The 20,075-nt window shown below is 39.3% G+C and overlaps 1 protein-coding gene across 12 annotated transcripts in view; it reads left to right on the top strand.

The window, feature by feature from the left end:
• Positions 1-20,075, top strand: part of SH3KBP1 (SH3 domain containing kinase binding protein 1) — a 342,524-nt gene that overhangs the window by 194,814 nt on the left and 127,635 nt on the right. For 6 of the 12 annotated variants that reach the window (XM_045582309.1, XM_045582310.1, XM_036439673.2 and 3 more), the window contains 2 exons: positions 805-879; positions 4,380-4,585. In XM_045582309.1, coding sequence (XP_045438265.1) covers positions 805-879; positions 4,380-4,585 — 281 coding nt within the window. Of the gene's footprint in view, positions 1-804; positions 880-3,133; positions 3,193-4,379; positions 4,586-18,023; positions 18,170-20,075 lie in introns of those variants that run through there. The other 6 variants (XM_045582311.1, XM_036439676.2, XM_036439677.2 and 3 more) reach the window with 3 other exon arrangements.

Here is a 20,075-nt window from a genome sequence, read left to right as displayed (position 1 = left end):
TATTGATAACCTCTATTTGTAATAACAAAAAAAGATATATTTTGACATTTGACACTGGGTGAGTCCTATGTCCTCATGCTTGAGTATACTAGTAATGTCATGACTGATATGATGAAACCTCAATTAATATGTTTTAAGAAATAGAGTTTTCTGAAATCGTTAGTGCTAAACAGAAAACCACTTGTATCAACATGGATGCCACTATTGGTTTCAAACCTCACTGGTGAAACCCCCCTCTAGTAAATTAGTACATTTTCTTGCTTAAAGGTACTGAGGGTAATAAATATATATTTTAAAGAGAATGTCATGCCTTGTTTAGAATCTTGTATCATGCAGGGACCTAGGGTTAAAAGATAAAAGATGTTGGGTCTGAATCTATATTATGCTTGGGTCATATTCTCCAAAGAGAAGATAGTGTGTACAATTGAGTTAATTAAGGACTCCAATTAATTGGATTCATTCTGATTAATTGAGGTTTGCCTATTCTTGAATTATAATGTTGAAATGGCTTCCCGGTTTAAATAGAGCATAATCTACATGCCAGTCATGTGCAGAGGCAAACCCTAGTTCTGGGGCCTCATGATTGTGTATCGTGGTTGCATGGGGACTTTGGGCTCATTCTGTAACATTCTGAAATTTTGCCTAACGGTCTCTAATTAAGTTTGCGGATGAAGCTCTTACAGTGGATTCATTGAAGGCAAGTTCAGTTAAAGATTCTTCCTCTTCCTTCCTTTGCCATCATTTGCTCCCCCTTCCCCCCTCTCTTGTTTTTCTCTCCCCTTCTGTTCTCTCATTCACTGTCAGGAAAGACTACCTTTGAAGGGACAGTTCTGTACCGAGCTGCACCGGGAAAGACGGAGGGCCACAGACGTTATTACAGTGAGTGACCTTAACCGCAGGAGGCAATTGTAAAGATAAGATCTGGGTACTTGTGTTTTTTGATGCAGCTGCACTTTCCCAAGCTGCTCATGCTTCTGCCAAGTGTCTGTGAATTTCTGGTCCAAGGACATGGACTTATTTGTCTGAGATAAGTGCCATTTCCTTGGTGTATGCTACAAGAGCTTTCCCACTACCAGCCGCTGGTGCTTTCTTGTTTGCTTTGTGCCTCTATCATGTGTGTGACATGGGTGCATGAACCATGCGTGCAGAGAAGCAATCAGTAGCATTTGTCATGCATATGTATTTGTACCGGTATCTCTGGGCCTTGGGGGTGGTGTAAGATGGCTTCCTGTGGAGATGTCAACCACTTATAGTCATTGGAAACTAATAAACCATTTCTCCATTGTGTGGTTCAAAGAAATAAAAATTTGGCATGGAAGTCCATGCCAGAAACCATTATTTTGCTTTGCTCATTCAGCCATTCACCACACGGCAGACTTCTTTGGCCGAACCAAAGTGTAGCCTTTTGTGTTGTGAAATAAAGCTACTGAAAGTTGAGAGGAAGGAAGTGAATGTGATTAATGGATGACTCTTACGAAGCCCTTAGGACAGTTCCTGCCACATAATGAGCACTAAACATGTGAATTAAAAATAAATCAAAATAGCCCATGGGTCTGAATTGATCAGTGCTGGAATATTAAGGTGAATTACACAAAAGTGGACAGTCTGTGACTGGCCAAAGCAAATTTGAGGAGACTTTGTTCTTTTTCACCTTGAAGAAGAGACACCCACCTTTATGTACATGTATACACATGCATACATACATACATATATCTACAGAAGTTGAAAGAGAAGGCTCAGGTGAGAACACCAAAACTGTGCTTCTCAGGCTGTCTGTGGTGAAGTGTATTTTTATTCCTGTTCCCAGGTGAACAGATACCTGGTTCTGCTGTACATGACTTTACTGTGTCCTCACTGCTCTACTGGGTCTCACCACAGGCATTTGATAAACTGAGATGGATCTATTCCCTGTTCACCTACGTGAGTCCACTGCCCACATCTGGAAGTCGAACCAGTGCATACTGCTATAGGCGTTTCCAATCTTTCTGCACCTAGCTCACTGGGTATCAATAAAGAACCTTTCACAAACTGGCCCCAATAGGCAGGTTGTATTGCCTGAGAGTGTCACCTGGAATTCTGAGTGTTACACAGGAACATTTTATAGGATAGAGTATGTAATGGGACCTAGTAGCTAAAAGATGCTGTACCAAACAGACATGAAAATGAAAAGTCACCTTTTCCCCCTTCCAACCAGAAGGAACTAGATTTCACCAACCTAGGTATTCAGATATTTAATTTACATACTTAAGATTGATAGAAGCAGGCTGCCAGAATTTCTGGAAGAAAAATCTGCCGTGTGTTTCCTTCCCAGTTCATGCTTGTGCGGTTGAATGACTATGCAATCTCTTCCTGTGTAATATAAAAAAGTATTTCTCACAGTGGTTAATATAAAGTTATTAAGATGAGTCTGGAAGGCAGCAAATCCCTGAAACCAGAAGCTCTGTGAAATCAAGATGGCAGTGATTGAAAATATTATGGTTTTAGCTAATGAGAAATTATAGAAGAATCTTTCAAATGTTTCTTTTTGAAGAACTGAAACAGCCTTTCCTTAATCCCTTTGCCCAGCTGCTTTCTGGTGGTATGGGTGTGGGCATGGGGGGTAGGGTGGTCGTGGTCAGGAGGGTGGTGGTAATGGTTTCATTTCACTAACCATTTCTTTATTCTACCCTCAAATGGTTCTTTCCAAACCAGAAAATAATATCTAAGCCATTTATCACAAAGGAAGAATCCATACAGCAAAATGAGAACATGTTACGGGGCAAATGACACAATATTTAGACTCAAAAATTATATCTCCAGCAGGGATATGTCTAAAAACAATGAACAAATGGATAGTTAATCCAGGGGATGTCCATGTCTGCATACCCAAATCCAACCTTGTAACTTGCACCCGACCCCTTGTTGTGGGCTATTCTCATTGCTATGCCCTCTTTTCTTCATAAATGCTGTTCTTAAATTAATTAAAATCTACACGATGGACCTTCTCTCCCCCACCCCTCCCTTTTTGGCTTATAAATCCCATTTTATTGAAGACAGTGCCAACATGCACAGCCATTGTTTTAAGGATTTGATTTTGAAACTTGTTAGCAATTTATAATGACCTTTCTATATTTTGTCTGTTTTCATTTAACAGTTTCTTCCTGCACTGAGACTTCTTTATTTGAATGACTTCAACATTTTATGACATTTTATGTGAGCAATTATTTGGTGTATCATTCTTATATACTAGGAGACCACCTTACCTATAGGAAGATAATGCACGATTGGCTAATAGAGAGCAAAATTTGATGGTGTACTTTCATCCCAAGGGCATGGTTGTCATCAGGAGATACATAGTAAATGTTCAGGAGCTGTCCTAGTCATCTAGAGGATTTTAGAGACAGGTTTAATGGCATACTTTAGTATGCCATAAACTATCCTTTGAATCCTGCCCTTTGATAGCATCACTGATGTACCTCTCATCGAAGTAAGAATATACACCCAGAAATTAACTAGAAACAAATAGGCTCTTCCTTTTAGGAACATGATTGTGGGCAGAGCCTGGGGAAATAAGAATCTGGGGAGGTAAGTGTCCATGTTGTCTTGCTGGTAACTATTTTGTGACTTCCAACACACACCCCAAGAGGTCAAAGGAAGAGTTTCATATCCCCAATGTTCTTTGGAAAGGAGTTCAGCATTGGAGAAGTGATGGTGTTAGAAGGAAGATGAGCTTGAGGGATTCTGGCCTTCGGGAGGGCAGCTTCCATTTTCTCTTTAATAAACACAATCATCTTGTTAGTCTCAATGTCAACTTTGGTTTAATGCTTTCCTAGAGAAACATGTCTGTGTACATTTATTCCTTGTGAAGCCATCCAAAGAGATTTAATTCTTTGGCAGTCATAATTTTGTGTGATTTTTCTAATTGCTAATTTGTTTAAATAGCTTTAGCTTTACAGTTTCCCTTTAGGAAATGTTACTTTCATTGCTAATTGCTAATTGACATGAGTCATAGAGATTGCAGGTACAGTATGTGGTACTGACTGGCCAGGGAGGTGAGAAGGGGCGGGAAAGGTTGCTATTGCATCAACTGTAGCAAAAACACATTTGAATAAGAACCAGGCTCTTGCTGAGCAGAGGTAAATGTCACGTTTACAAAGAGATCATCTTTGAAATGAGATTTTCTGCAAAGTGTTGATTCACTTTGTAAGATTAAAGGGGGAGGCAGAGAGATCAAACAAAATCAGAGTTACCCAAACTCAATATATCCAACACTAACAAGTGAAAGTTATCCTGTACCCAGTAACTCTTTTAAAGGTGGTTCCTGGCTGGCTTTGAGGAGTTTCCTGGCTATGACTGCTTTTCTGAGCCATTTCTCTCCTGCTCCCCCCTCCTCTCCACAGGTTTAAGGGAAACCACAGGCTCTGAGAGTGATGGGGGTGACTCGAGCAGTACCAAATCGGAAGGTGCCAATGGGACAGTTGCAACTGCCGCAATCCAGCCGAAGAAAGTTAAGGGAGTGGGTTTTGGAGATATTTTCAAAGACAAGCCAATAAAGCTAAGACCAAGGTCGATTGAAGTAGACAATGACTTTCTGCCTGTGGAAAAGGTACGTTCAACAGTTTCTCTTTCATTTCAACATCATGTGGAATATCCAAAAGTACTTTGTAGGGTGTGGCGTCTGAGATGTCCTGTGCTTCTTTTGGGGTTTCAGTGTCCTCAGATACTAGCTGTTGGCCTGCTTCCCTTTACACATAATCCCTCTGTGTGGAAATAGCTTTCCTCCAAAGGCTCATGCTTGAGTTTTCTGCTTTTCTTTTTATTAATTTAAATTTTCTTTTTTGTTTGTTTGTTTTGTTTTTTATTTTTTTTAATTAATATTAATTTTTTTTACATATTTTAATGGTTTTTTTGCTCCCCTCCCTCCCTCCCCCATATCCCCTCCCTCCCCATAGTTTTATGTCCATTGGTTGTACTTAATATGCATGTATACAAGTCCTTCGGTTGATCTATTATCTCCCCCAGATCTTCCTCCCCTCCCCGCTGTAATTTGACAATCTGCTTGTTGCTTTACTGTCTCTATATCTATCTTTTGGTTCATCAGTTTATAATGCTCTTTATTATCCACAAATGAGTGAGGTCATGTGGTGTTTCTCTTTCATTGATTGACTTATTTCACTCAGCATGATGTTCTCCAATTCCATCCAGGTTGCTGCAAATGATGAGAATTCCTTCTTTTTTATGGCAGCATAGTATTCAATTACAGTTGACATTCATCTTATTTTGAATTAGTTTCAGTGTACAGCAAAGTGGTTAGACAAGCATATACTTTACAAAGTGTTCCCCCTGATATTTCCAGTATCCACCTGGCACCATTCAGAGTTGTTAGAATATTATTGACTACTAAAAGCCCGGTGCATGAAATCTGTGCACTCAGGGTGGAGTGGTAGTCCCTAAGACCAGATTGCGAGAGGGCACAGGCCAGGCTGAGGGACCCCACCAGTGCACAATCAGGGCCAGGGAGGGACGTGGGAGGTTGACCAGCTGGGGAGGCACCTCGGGAGGGCTCCAGGGTATGTCTGGCCCATCTCGTTCAGTCCTAATTGGCGGGACCCCAGCAGCAAGCTAACCTACCAGTTGGAGCACCTGCCCCCTAGTAATCAGTGCATGTCATAGCAAGTGGTTGAGCTGCCTTACCATCACATTAGCATATTATGCTTTCATTGGCTGAATGGACTACCGGACACTTAGCATATTAGGCTTTTATTATATAGGATATTCCCTATGCTGTACTTTACATCTTAGTGGCTATTCTATAACTACCAATCTACTTCTCAATCCCTTCACCTTTTTCACCTAGTTCCCTATACCCTCTTCCCTCTGGCAACCATCAGTCTGTTCTTTTTGTCTGAGTCTGTTTCTATTTTGTTTGTTCATTTACTTTGTTCTTTTAGTTTTCCGTATAAGTGAAATCATATGGAATTTGTCTTTCTCTGACTGACTTATTCCACTTGCTGCTGCTTTTCTTACTGATCTCCTAGCTCTGGAATGTTTCCCAGTTTGATTTTTCAAATGGACCAGCACTTCTCCATTTTTCTCCCCAGAAATGGCCCTCATGCTGGACACAGCTGAACAGATGGCCTTGATATTTTTTAAGCACTCCCCAATTTTTCTCCTCTCCTTGTACATTTCTCTGATACTTTGTGCTTGGAGTGTTGCCTGGTTCAGTTGAGAAAGGGGGCTGTGCCTTTTTTGTTTAAGAGTTAGGTGGGAATGATTTCGGACTGCCTAAAGGAAGTCTCCCGCGTGTGTGAAAGATGTTGATGGCCCATGCTGTGACTCCCTGGGTTGTTACCATCAGGAAGTTGGCTTTTGCCTTCTGCCTCTGGTTCTGGGTTGGCAAGAAGCAGACAGTGTGTTGCTGCTGAGTACGCGGTTGCCACAGCAACACACCCAGAACCATCATACTTGTGGCTGTTAATGACGTCTACTGTGGTACACTTCTAAGCACCGTAGCCTTGCTTGGGATTTGATAAATACTGTGGAATTTTCCAGATAGTAATAAGCTACACTTGTGCTGTGCTTGAGGAATGTTTGTTAATTCGATTTAGTGCTGAAATGTTTGCTTTGATGTTTGTGCTGGCAGGCTGGGGGGGGATAGGGCATTGGAAAGATTTCTTATGCAGCTTTATTGGTAGGTTTTAAATATTGTTCATTTTTTGATGAGATGAAATTTTTTTAAAGCTGCATCATTTTCTGCAGCTGTAGAACTTCCATTCACCACCCTCCCCACTATTTCCCAGCAACCATGCCTGGTGTCATGAATTAAAAACAGAATCTGAAAAGGAAACTTTTGGACACTTAATACCATCAGTAGATATTCATTTAATACCCTATGAAGAAGGTGGAAAGGACAGATGTTTAGAAATTAAAGACTTTTATTTAAAATCTTCTTTTGTTGAACTTCTCCAAGCTAGTATTGTTTCTTTGAGTAATCAAGTTTGTAGTATCTCAGCTTGTGAGCTCATTTCAATTTCACATGATCACTTTGAGATTCCTGTAAATATTTACAAAAGAGCAAGTCCCCATCTTGGGAAGGAATGATGTATGCGGGTTTTCTTCATGTCCTAGTAATTGAAATGACCCTGACCATTGACTCAATTCCCTTCCCTCACTTAATCTATCCCAGCCCCTTTTCTCTTCCTTAAACATGCCACACACACTCCTCCTTGAGGATCTTTGCCACGGAGTGCCTGGACACTCTACTTCCACCTGCCCATCCAGTGTCCTGCCTCTCTTTCCAGGGAACTTGGCTCAGACCTCACCTTTTCAATGAGGCCTGCCCTGGCCTACTCAGTCTGAAACCTGCCCTTTTAGCCCATCCCAATTACTTGTATTGCATTTTGTTTTGTTTTCCAAAGCATATACCCCCCTTCTAAAATAATAATCATGTTTTTTATGTTTATTATTTGTTTGTTCACTGATGTATGCTATGCGTTTACAGCAGTGTGTGGCACATAGTGGGTGCTCAGTAAATATTAGTTGAATAATATTAAAACTGTATTAACATGGCACTTTAGAGATTACAGACATTTATGAAATGAGGAGGCTAGGGAAATAATATAATCATTATATAGTTGAAAACATAGTGACTATATGGTTCACTGCATCTTTGTGGAACAGATAGATTTATTTATTGCCTTGGTCTTGGAAACATATGATGTTAACTTCATCAGAGTAAAATATATATATATATATATATATACACTCATGTGTGTATCTTTTTTTTTGTATTTTTTAATATATTTTATTGATTTTACACAGAGAGGAATTGAGAGGGATAGAGAGTTAGAAATGTTGATGAGAGAGAAACATCGACCAGCTGCCTCTTGCGCACCCCCCACTGGGGATGTGCCCGCAACCAATGCACATGGCCCTGACCGGAATCGAACCCGGGACCCTGCAGTCCCCAAGCCGACGCTCTTCCACTGAGCCAAACCGGCTTCGGCTCATGTGTGTATCTTGATTCATGATTTGTTTACAGAATGAACCATGTGCTGGCAGCAACCTTAACCTGCTTCTTATGGTGCAGCCTCTGGGGAAAACATAAACTTCCCAGCCTGCTTTACTGGCTGTGGACAATTTTTACAGTTTCTAAGAGGATTTAAAACTCTGTCCACCCCCCATTGTTGCATAGATTTATGGACCCATTATGTTATTGCACAACTTGGCATGAGAGCTGATGAGTGTGATCATATTTTACTAGTGCACAACCTGGTTCCCATCGCGTTTGAGATGGTTTTGTGTCCAACATTCGTGTTTAAGGAAGGAAATTTCCTTTGAAAATTGAGCTCACTGTTGATTTTATAGAGGGACAAATTAAATGTCATGTGACAGCATTTGTTAGGTGAGGCCCAGGCAGGTCTTTCACACAGGTTGGGGTAGTTGGCCTTCTGACATGGCTGGTGTGATAACTTGGATGAAGGAAAAAAGGAATCAGATAATTGCTACCAGCTGCAAGCATCATATTATATTTTTCATTCAAGGTGGCCAAGTTTTGAGATCCATTTTTCGGAGTTAATTTTGTGCTGATCTTATCTATGCCTTAATTCACATCTCTCACCCAGAGAGCTTGAATGCTGATGATTCTACACCCAGGAGAGAGACTTCACAACACTTTCCACCCCCCAATAATAAATAATGAGTATTCTTGCTTCTCCTATTGAGCTATAAGGAAGAACCCCATTTATGAGTCTTTTTAATACTATCAATGAGATATATCTATGAATGATTTATTTACTGAACCATTTAACTGAAATATTTGCACATTAAATTATTTAATGTATGGGATTTTTCTTCCAGTAGATAAAAGATGGGAGGGTGGGGCACAGAGTAAACAAGATTGGTTATGAGTTGATAATTATTGAAACTCAGCGGTGCTACATGGGGGTTTATTACACTATATTTTTATATATGTTAGAAAATTCCCTTGATAAAAGATTAAAAAAAAGAAACTTGGCAAATGTGCCATTTAAACTAAGCCCAAAGGTAAGTATGTATTATATCCAAATAATGGGAAAAAATACAGTGTAACTATAGATGAATCAGTTAAATATCGTAATATTAGAAAGGCATAGCACCATTGTCCTAGCTGGTTGGCCTTGACAAAGTCACTTAGCCTCAACAAAGCCATCTGTAAAATGGGAATACTCTTTATACCTATCCTAACTCATAGGACTTTTAAAACAGTTATATAGCTAAAAATACTTCAAAATTACAAAGGTAATTCATTTCAACTAGTATTTTCTAAGTGCTCACTATATGCTTGGTACTATGTACACAGTGGTGAACAAGACCTGGTTGCCGCCCCTCAGAGAGCTGTAGAAAAGCAAACAATAGCACAGTGTGGGGAATTCTGTGATCAGGCTGAGAGCATAGTGCTATTCTGTAGGAGCCCTCAGACGTGGCAGGAAGTGGTGACTTGTTAGGGAGGCTGGAGAGTACATGCTCATGTGTGTGGGTATCCACTTCCTCCAGGAAGTTATGTTTAGAGCCATAGTAAGTGATGTTTTTCATGCCTACCGGAAGTAATGTTTAGGTTGAGACTCATGGGTCCAGTAGACATTCATCAAGGAAAGGAGCTTAGAATTATCGAAGTGAGAAGAGCAACATGTATAAATGCTTTGAAGGGGAAAAGAAATGGCACAGAGCATGTGTCAAGGTTCCAACAGGAAGTGGGGAAATGGAGAAAGAAGCAGGGTCTAGATTAGGAAAGGCCTGGTAAGACATGTGGAGTTTAGACTCGATCTAAAGAACAATAGGGAGCTATCAATGGGGAACTATTTTCAGCACAAGAGTAACATGATCTAATAGGCGGTTTAGAGAAAATATTCTAAGCTACAGAGGGAGGAGTGGATTACAGAAGACATGCTAACTAAAATTCAGGAGAGAGGCTAACAGAAATTTATAGTGGCTCTCCCAATAAATTCCTCCAATCTAAGTTCTAAACCAATTAATGAATAAGATGAATCAGTGGATGGAGAATCAAAATATTACTTGCGCTCATCTTTTAAAAAAAAAAATATATATATATATATATTTTATTGATTTTTTACAAAAAGGAAGGGAGAGGGATAGAAAGCCAGAAACATCGATGAGAGAGTAACATCGATCAGCTGCCTCTTGCACACCCCCTACTGGGGACGTACCCGCAATTCAGGTACATGCCCTTGACTGGAATCGAACCTGGGACCCTGGAGTCCGCAGGCCGACACTCTATCCACTGAGCCAAACCGGTTTGGGCTACTTGCGCTCATCTTTTTAATATGGCTATCCAGTTGACTCAGCACTGTTTATCGAAAATATTGTCCTTTCTGTGCTGCACCTTTGTCATAATTCAAGTGGCTGTGTATGTGTGGGTCCATTTCCGGACTCTGCTCTGTTGGTCTGTTTGTACTTGTACCCATTCTATACTACTTTAATTACTGTAGCTTTATAGTCAGTCTTCATAACTGGCAGTGTAAGTCCTCAATTTTTGTTTCTCCTCTTCAGTTTTTCCCTGGCTATTCTTGGCTCCTTGTAATTTCACACAAATTTTATAATCAGCTTGTCAATCCCGTGCCCGCCCACAAACAAACAAACAAACAAAAAATAAACAACAACAACAACAACAAAACCTGAGATTTTATTGGGTTTGTGTTGACTCTGTAGATACTTTGGGGGAAAATGGACATGGTATATTTCTCTATTTATGTAGGTCTTGTTTCACTTTGTTTAAATTCCTTAAACTGTACACTTACAATTTGTGTATCTTCTCTACCTATTTTATACTGCAACTAGAGGCCCAATGCACGAAATTTGTGCAAGAGTAGGCCTTCTTTCCCCTGGCTGCCAGCACCAGCTTCCCTCTGGCACCTGGCACCTGGGTTTCCCTCCAGTCACTGGCAGGCACCAGGGACCCAGGCTTTCCTCACAACCCTGGCTTCATCCTGAAGGATGTCCGGTCTAATTAGCATATTATGTTTTTATTATTATAGATGTTTTTTATTGTTGAAGGTAAAGTTGGATGATATGCAGTAGATTAGTGTGAGAGCCAAATGGGCCTATCAGCTGATCCTTAGGATTAAACACACTCACCCACCCAGTCTCCTAGGGCAGACCCATGTGACATAGAAGGACCTGCCCCTTGGGGAAGAACAGACAAGGCCAACTTCTAAGAGGAGGAAAGAAGAAGAGCTGATCTGAGCTGAGCACGCCCAGTTTATTTTTTACAAATTCAACTTTTAGATAAGTCATTCCACTCTCCCAGGAAAGAGTGAATAAGGGGGAAAACAGTTCTAGTAGTGTCCAATTGTGTCCAAATGCCAAAAGTGTCCAGAGAATGTCCGTTTGGACTCCCTCTTCCTGGCAGGAAATGTCAAGATAAGAGAAGGACATTTTCTCTCTTAACCACTTTGAACTGTTGTCCTAGGTAGTTTGGGGGAATATTTTGAAGGTAGAATCAAGAAGTTTGTTATGTGGAGGGGGGATAAAGGAGAGTAATGACTTGAAATGATACCTTGGACAACTGGCTTAACCAGCTGGTTGGATGGTAGTATCATTCCCTTATTAAAGAACAGTGGAGGACAAAGACTTTGGGAGGAAGGTCATAATTTATTTAACAGAAACTTATAGCCTTAGACTATAAGTTTAACAGATTTAGTCTTAGACTAGCTGGATTTTGAGATACTTGTGGGACTATCAAGTGAAAGCATCCAGCAGGCAGTTGGATAAATAAGTCTGGTGATCAGGAAGAAACTACAGATGTAGGTTTGGGAGTCATCAGTCTAAAGAGTGGGTTGGAAGAAGGCAACACACACAGGACATTATCATCATGAATATGGCTGGTTCTTTCTGTCTCCTATCTTTGGACCTAAGAGGGAGTTTCCTTATCAGCATACTTCCCTGTTATTCCAGGCTGGCCCCACTATGTTTCTAAACTCCTTCCTTTGTACTAGTGACTCAGATGACACTCCTGGCCAAACACTTGGGGAAAGGAGTGTCCGGTGTTACGTATGGGTGGGTAAATTACAGGTACTCAGGTAAGTCCCAGGACCTTATCTAACATGTCTTTATATAGAATAATCCTGGCTTTGCAGTGCCAGCTCATTCAATGCCAAGACTCTCCTTAGTTATTGGGAAAAACAGTCTTTTGGGCTGGGACTCTTCAAGTAGCCGGATTGGAAAATACATTTTCCCAGGTTGGTTGTTTACTCTATTGGATTCCTTTGGATAAGCCCCTTTCTCATGGTCTTTCTGTCATAACTGATTTCCATTAATAACTTTTGATATCTCTCTTGAAATAATTCTGGTTTCTTTCTACATTTTTAATTATATTTCACAACCAAACACTATGTTTGTGACAGTCTCTTTTTTTAACTCTAATCATCTTGAATCTCATGTATAGATTCACAGTCATACAAATTAATGTCTTTATAATATCAACATTGTAGCTTTTACTTGTAACAGGGAATTAGAATTAAAATCGTATATAAGTGAGCTACTAATCATTTTTTAATCAGCCAAATTACAGTAAGATAAATTTTAATATGTTCATATATATCTCAGGCAGTCTTTTTATTCATTTTAGTAAAATATTCATCAAGTTGTATAGTTAAGTAAAATTAAAACATTTAAACATTAAAAGTGATTAGTTTAGTTCCTTAAAAATGAGAGATTTACTAGTATGTGTGTAATTTTTCAAAGACTAGAAATAAATCTGGGGAGTCTCCAGGAGCCAACTAGATATTCTTTGACTAATGAAGCACAACTGGATAAAAAACTTGTGAGTATCTGAGACCTATAGTATTGGATGTCCCTTCTTTTGCTTGAAAAATAAGACTATGTGACATCGCCCTAGCCAGTTTGGCATCAGCCTGTGAACCAAGGGGTCCCTGACTTGATTCTGGTCAAGGGCATGTACCTTGGTTGCAGGCTCCTCCCCGGCCTGGGCAGGCCCTGGGCAGGGCTCCTGCAGGAGACAACCAATCGATGTTTCACATCGATGTTTCTCTCTGTCTTTCCCTCTCTCTTCCATTCTCTCTCTCTCTCTAAAAAAAAAAAAAAAAAAAATCAATGGAAAAATATCCTTGGGTGAGATCAATAAAAACAAACAAAGAATAAATAAATAAAGGTGATTAAATGTTTTTTTTTTAAAAAAAAAAGACTATTTGACATCTCTTGAGCAGTTGGAGCAGTTGGAAAATCCATGGATTTTAATGTGCACGGGTATTAAGATAATCACCACTCATTGCCTGGGCTAAATGAACTGTCTGGGATTTTCAGACTGAAGTTTATCTGGTATCTTTTCCCAGAGTGTCTCTGTTACCTTTCCTTATGTAGGAAAAGTAAGGAGATGGGCATTTGTATGGAAGGGGAACTGGAAAAAGAATTACAGGGTTATTCGTTGGCATGTTAAGTGCTATTTACTGTTTTATATATGCCAACATATACTTTCTAAAGCACTCAGCATAGAATATTTTCTAAGAAATGTTTAATTACAGCGAAGAATCATATTTTCAGAAGGCCTTCAAACTGTGGTTTTAGGAGTATAGTAATTAAGCATATAGGCCAGACTTCCTGGGTCCAGATCCCAACTCTGACTCTTCCTGGGACAAATTACTTAAGTACTCTGTGCTTTAGATTCCTCATCTGTAAAATTAGAATACCAAGAAGACCTATCCTATATGGTTGTTATGTAGATTAAGTAACATGTAAAATGGGCAGAAAAGTACCTGGCATGTAATAATCACTTGAATAGCATTCAGTTATCATTGTTGCCCTTCTGATTATTAGAACAGGAGTGCCTGTAAACAGCACCATAGTTTCTAGAATATTATTTTAACTTTTTATTATGAAAAATTTCAAACTCAGAGAAGTAAGATTGAATTTCACTATAACTGTGATAGAGGTTGGTTAGACATCACTAAGTCTTAAATATCAGCCATTAGAAATTAAATGCTGTGATATTGGACCTTGTCTGTGTTAATCACTATTGTATTTATAATTTATTGAAAATCATTGTTAAATTATAGTTGTCCCTCAGGAAATATTTGTGGACTGGATACATGACTATAACTATAATTGTTTTGTCCCAATCCAATCAAAATTATAAAGGAGGACTCATTCTGTTTGGTGTGTGCTTGTGGTCTGGCTACAGATTCACTCTTCCATTTGTTAATTAATTGGCTCATTTATTCATTTACTGAAGCTTTACTGAATGCCTTTTATGGATCAGCAGTGGCAGCTCTGGAATTTCTAGACAAATGAGCTAAGGAGTGGCAATCTATTTTTAAAGGGACTGGTTCGATGGCATGTTTGGATGCTGTAGTATTAGCATAATACATGCATATTTTTTACCTGGCAGGTTATTTATTTGGGAGAGGGGTGGGTCTGGATTAGTTAATTGGAATGGAGTTAACACCTCCACATCACACCTTGGATCAGCTGTTATATAAAACCTCCCATTTGGTGCTTTGGATTGGCACTACATGAGACAGAAATGTGTATGTATAAAAGTCATTATGATGCAGGGGAATGGGCTAGCAAACACACTAGTATGTCCAAAGTATCAGAAGATAGAGAAGAAGGATCTACTAACTTTCTTAAAGGGAAAGGATGGTGTATCAGAGAGATTTTTTTCAAGGAAAATCGTATTTGAGCAACATGTTAAGAGATAAATGGGAATTCATGGTACTTGCAGTGCGTGCATAAATAGAGAGAGAGCATGGTTATGGAGAAGGGTTGGGTTTGGCTAGAGTGTAGGGGACGTGATGGTGGTGGAGGTAAGCAGTTGGAGGGGATGTGGACCCTCTCTCCCTAGGCTCTGCCAGCTCATTCACAAGCTTTACTTCTTCTGGGTGGGCTGGTGAGTTGGTGGAGGAGTTCTGTAGGGCAGTGGCTTGATCAGATTGGCACTTTGGAGAGATAACTGGGAGGTGCCCGGCATTGTGGAGTGGAGATCAGAGAGGAAGTAGCTGGGAGAGTTGCCAGCCATGAGGCTTTGTGGTTGATGACTAATTGGCCAGGCACCAGGAACTTCTAGTAGCTCTTGGAAAGGGGCAGATGGACCCACCTCATGCTCAGTCTTTGAGTTGGGCTGCCCTAGCCCAGTTTGGCAGCAGAACTGACAGACAAGCCAAGTTTTCTTTCAAAGAAAACTCCTTTGTGTATTATGGAAAGCAAAACGCTAGGAGTCAGCATTCAACTCTTGTTAATAGATAGGCTAAGTACAATATATAGAGATAATAAAAATAAATTTAGTTGCGAGAGCATTGCTAAATACATTTATATACATATACTCATGAACATAATCATATATGTCTATATATCACATATATGTTTATATATATATATATATATATATATATATATATATATATTCAGCAAGCTTGTCTTCATAATTAGTTTTAAATAAACTTTAAAATTTTCTAATAGTTTTAGATTTATAGAAAAGTTGTGAAGGCACTGTAGAGTTTCCACATACCATACACTCAGTTTCCTCTATTGTTAACATCTCACATTAATATGGTACATTTGTCACAACTAATGATCTAGTTAATATCAATACATGATTATTAACTGAAGTTCATCTTTATTCAGATTTCCTTAGTTTTTACCTGATTTCCTTTTCCTGTTTCAAGATCCCATCCAGGATAGTCACCCTGTCTCCTTAGGCTCCTCTTGGCTGTGACAGTTTCTCAGACTTTCCATATTCTTGGTAACCTTGGCAATTTTGAAGAGTTTTGCAGAATGTCCTTAAATTAACATTTGTCTGATGTTTTTAGCATGATTACCAGTAGATTGAAGTAATGGGTTTTGAGGAAAAAGACTACAGAGGTGAAGTGCCATTCTCATCATGTCATGTCAAGGGACCCTGGTATCAGCAGCATGACTTCTTCCTGTTGATGTTAACCTTGGTCACCTGGTTGAAGTAGTGTCTGTCAGGTTTCTCCACTGTAAAGTTGTTCTGTTTTTACTTCTCTTCTACATTCGATTCTTTAAAAAAAAATCTTTATTGTTGAAAGTATTACTTATGTCCCCCTTTTTCCCCCTTGACCACTTCTCACCTACCCCCGCCGCCCACCCCAGGCCCTCACCACCCTATTGTTTATGTCCATGGGTTATGCATATATGCATACAAGTTGATCTCTTTTCTTCCATCCACACACACACCCCTGCCTTCCCACTGAAATTCAACAATCTGTTCCATGCTTCTATATCTCTGGATCTATTTTGTTCATTAGATTCCACATATGAGTGAGATCATGTGATACTTGTCTTTCTCTGACTGGCTTATTTATCTTAGCATAATACTCTCCAGGTCCCTCCATGCTGTCCCAAAGGATAAGAGATCCCTTTTCGCTGCTGCATATTCCATGGTATAAATGTACCACAGCTTTTTAATCTACTCATCTGCTGATGGACACTTGGGCTGTTTCCAGATTGTAGCTATTGTAAATTGTGCTGCTATGAACACAGGGGTGCATAAATTCTTTCTGACTATATTTGACTCTTTAAAAAGAAATTACTATATGTATCTCACACTAAAGGAGTAGGGAGTTATGCTCACCTCCTTTAGGGAGAATATCTACATAAATTATTTGGATTTCTTCACAGGCTATTCGTCTGTTCTGTCATTCAAATTATGTTTTGATAGGATGATTTCTTATCTGTCCTCTAAATTCCAAATGCTAATTCTGTAGCACTTGTATCACACTTGCCATTACTGCCTGGTGACTTCTCCCACATTTGTTTTCTTCTGTGTTATATAAACAGGTCAGTGTCTTAGTTACCAAAGCACATTGCAAATTTTCTTGAGGACTGGGACAGCATCTTATTCAAAGCCCCCTGCAGAATAGGATACAGTGCAAACAGTTAATAAATAAGGAATAAATTATTTTTAAGTGAGTTTCATTAAAAATGTAAAAATTAACCACAATTAATAACTGAAATAGATCATTAGAGTCAAAGTATATAAGAAACGTGGTAAGGCTACTATTGACATAATATCTTGATTTGTGAGCCATTCTGAATTTGTACTATTGGCTAATAGGTTGCTTATTGTGTGCCTGGTACTTTTATAAACATTTTACTTCTATTACATATTTAAGTTTCCAGGCAACCCTATATGCTGGTGCTATTATCTCCATATTATAGATAAGGAAACAGAGGTGCAGAGGTTAAATAAATTGTCCAGTATCACACAACTAGGAAGTGGCTAAGCTGGAATTTTGATCTCAGACTCTCTGGCTCTAGAATTTGCTGTCTTAACCACTGGCTCCAACTCATTGAAATGGCGCTTAAAATGGTATCTCAATTGGTGAAAAAAAAATACAAAAAACCAATATTGCTATTTAAATATTTCATTGCAATCTGTTAGGATACTATTGATGGCATGGCTGGCAACAATCTTTTTGTATTTTTCCTAGGGGAAGTGTTTCTATAAAGCCATGACTGTTTTCCTTCTCCCCCCCCCTCCTCCTCCTCCCCCCCTCTTCCTCCTCCTCCTCCTCCTCCTCCTCCTCCTCCTCCTCCTCCTCTTCCTCCTCCTCCTTCTTTTTCTTCTTCTTCTTCTTCTTCTTCTTCTTCTTCTTCTTCTTCTTCTTCTTCTTCTTCTTCTTCTTCTTTTCTTTTCTGAATGAATAATTTTTGTGTAGTACAACTACTTCTATTTCTCTAAAATACAGGCATTTTCACAATGGACATATATACAAACCATATCCTAGATATCTTTCACTCCCCAATCATATTATCTTTTGAAATATAGTGGGCTTTTTATTTTCTCTCTGACATTTTTAAACAGAAGGGGTTGCTAGGTCCTGCCAAATAAATACTCCTTCAGTGAGTTCCTTGTCCAAATGGTCACACCTGTGGGTCCCAGGAGGCAGCCTAGATTCCTGCAGTAACGTAGGCGAGGGAGGAGGACTTCTCTCGAAGCCACCCAAGCCATGAATCGGCCCTGGCTTCCTGAACCATAAACAAATGTGAGCTTTGTTCTTCCCATTGCTCATTTGGTCCCAAGTATGACTCAGGGTTAGGCTGGGCCCTTCAGACTCCGTGCCTTTGGCTGTTGGAAGGAAGTGGGAGGTTCCAGTGCAGTTCTGGGACCTTTTCAAACTGAAGAGAGGAGGCTGACTGCATGATGGGAGAAGAGGTATTTCTTTTTCTGCTTTTAGAGATGTAGTAAATCCCCTTAACCTTGTATCTTACCTGTACTATTTTGTAATGAGACTTGTAATGGGTTTGCATTGGTGGGGTAAAATGAAGTGTATGCCAACTAGGATTCCTCACAGAGGGGGAAGTAATCTAAAAGTGGAAGATTATTTTCTAAAGTCAAATGTTGCACTGGAACTATTTAGCTGTTTTAATCCCCCACCCCCCGCCCCTTTGCTCAATTCGGCCATTAATTTTTACAGATGTTTCCAATTCCTCAGTGTTGTGGGTTTTCATGTGCTCACACTGCCGAGAGTAATTTAGATGGGCAGTTTGTACAAGCAGTAACTGTTACACCATGTCACTGAGATGTTTAGCAATTACAGATGTTAGTGCACTAAACAAATCCAGCTTGCTCTTCAGGTTCCACACAGAGCAGGCCAGCTATCGGACATTTCAGTTTTGGGGGGCATGGACAACTGGAGTTTTCCTTGTGAATGGAGAAGTTGTGTGTAGTGACATCTGGATGCTGTTAAACTGTTGTTCATAGAGATAAAGACTGTTGGCTAATTTTGTAGTACTGAGCATTCATATTCCTTTGCTCATATACAGAGTAAAGACACCAAATTATTTTATTTTCTACAAGTTTGCTAGTAATAAATAGGTAGTCTTTTCTCCCTGTGAGTTGCTCATATTTGTCTTCCTAAAAGCAGAAGTCTGTCATTTTCTAAACACAAAATAAAATTCCCTAAATAAACCACAGGATAAGGGAGGCTTACAGTGCGTCATATGTCTTTCATATTCCTGTCCCTTGCTGAAAAAAAATTTAAAGGAGAGAGTTGATGAGACATATGTCTTTTCCCGTTGGCTTTAACTTATTTAAAATTAAAAAAGAAAAGAAAATAGCATGACAAAAGGAAACACAATATTTTAACACATTAAGAGTAGGAGAACTTCTTGAAAAGCTTTTTTAGTAGTGTTTGTTGCTTGCCTAGAAAAATGTGAGTACCTGGAGCAGTTGGCTAAAATAAAAAAATATATATATATTCATCTGCAGGCCTGAGAGAATTTTCCTGTTGAAAGGTAGCTTCAGTTTGCTATTATTATCATTTCTTACCATTGCTGGATGTCATAATTCTGAATTCTAAAAAGTACAAGTCAGCAAACTTCTTTTCTATTGATTATTTTAGAGAGTGAGGAAGGGAGAGATTTGTTGTTCACTTAGTTATTCGTTCATGAGTTGCTTCTTGTATTTGCCCTGACTGGAGATCGCACCCACAACCTTGGTGTATTGGAGCAATGCTCTAACCAACTGAAGTACCCAGCCCTGACTTGAAAAGTGGAAATCAGAATTATATATTTACTGGTATATTCCAAATTCAGATGGTAACTCTGGGAAATGAGTGAAAGCCTGATTGATTGTAAGAAGTGAACTATGGAAAAGTCTCAACGCTAGCATTGGGCTCTCTCTGAGGAGCCTCTGTAGCTCTCTTAGGCTGAGGCCTGGAGATAGGACAGGAAAGGTAGCCCCTGGGACTCTTAAACGTTTTTTGACCTGTAAACTACTCATTGTACTGTTGAGTGATCCCTGAAACCTTTGCTTGTTTGTTTCTCAAAATGGAAATAGCTATCTTACTTCTCTGATTACAACTCTTTGCAATAATTATTATATTAAAAACTCAAAGTTAAAGTATATGAGTAAGTAAATAGAAATTTATCTTAATCCTGTTATCTAGGAATAACCATAATTAACATTTTAGATATATTCTTCCAGACGTTTATCTGAGTAAGAAGGTGCATATAGTACATGTCTCTTTGTTTTGGTGTTGTTATTCCTCACCCAAGGATATTTTTTCCATGATTTTTTTGAGAGAGTGGAAGGGAAGGAGAGAGAGAGAGAGAGAGAG

The sequence above is a fragment of the Pipistrellus kuhlii genome, unplaced genomic scaffold (genome assembly GCF_014108245.1).
Source record: "Pipistrellus kuhlii isolate mPipKuh1 unplaced genomic scaffold, mPipKuh1.p scaffold_m20_p_16, whole genome shotgun sequence".
Lineage (NCBI taxonomy): Eukaryota > Metazoa > Chordata > Mammalia > Chiroptera > Vespertilionidae > Pipistrellus > Pipistrellus kuhlii.
Note: the sequence above shows the minus strand (reverse complement) of the source record. Positions and strands in the feature narration are given on the sequence as shown.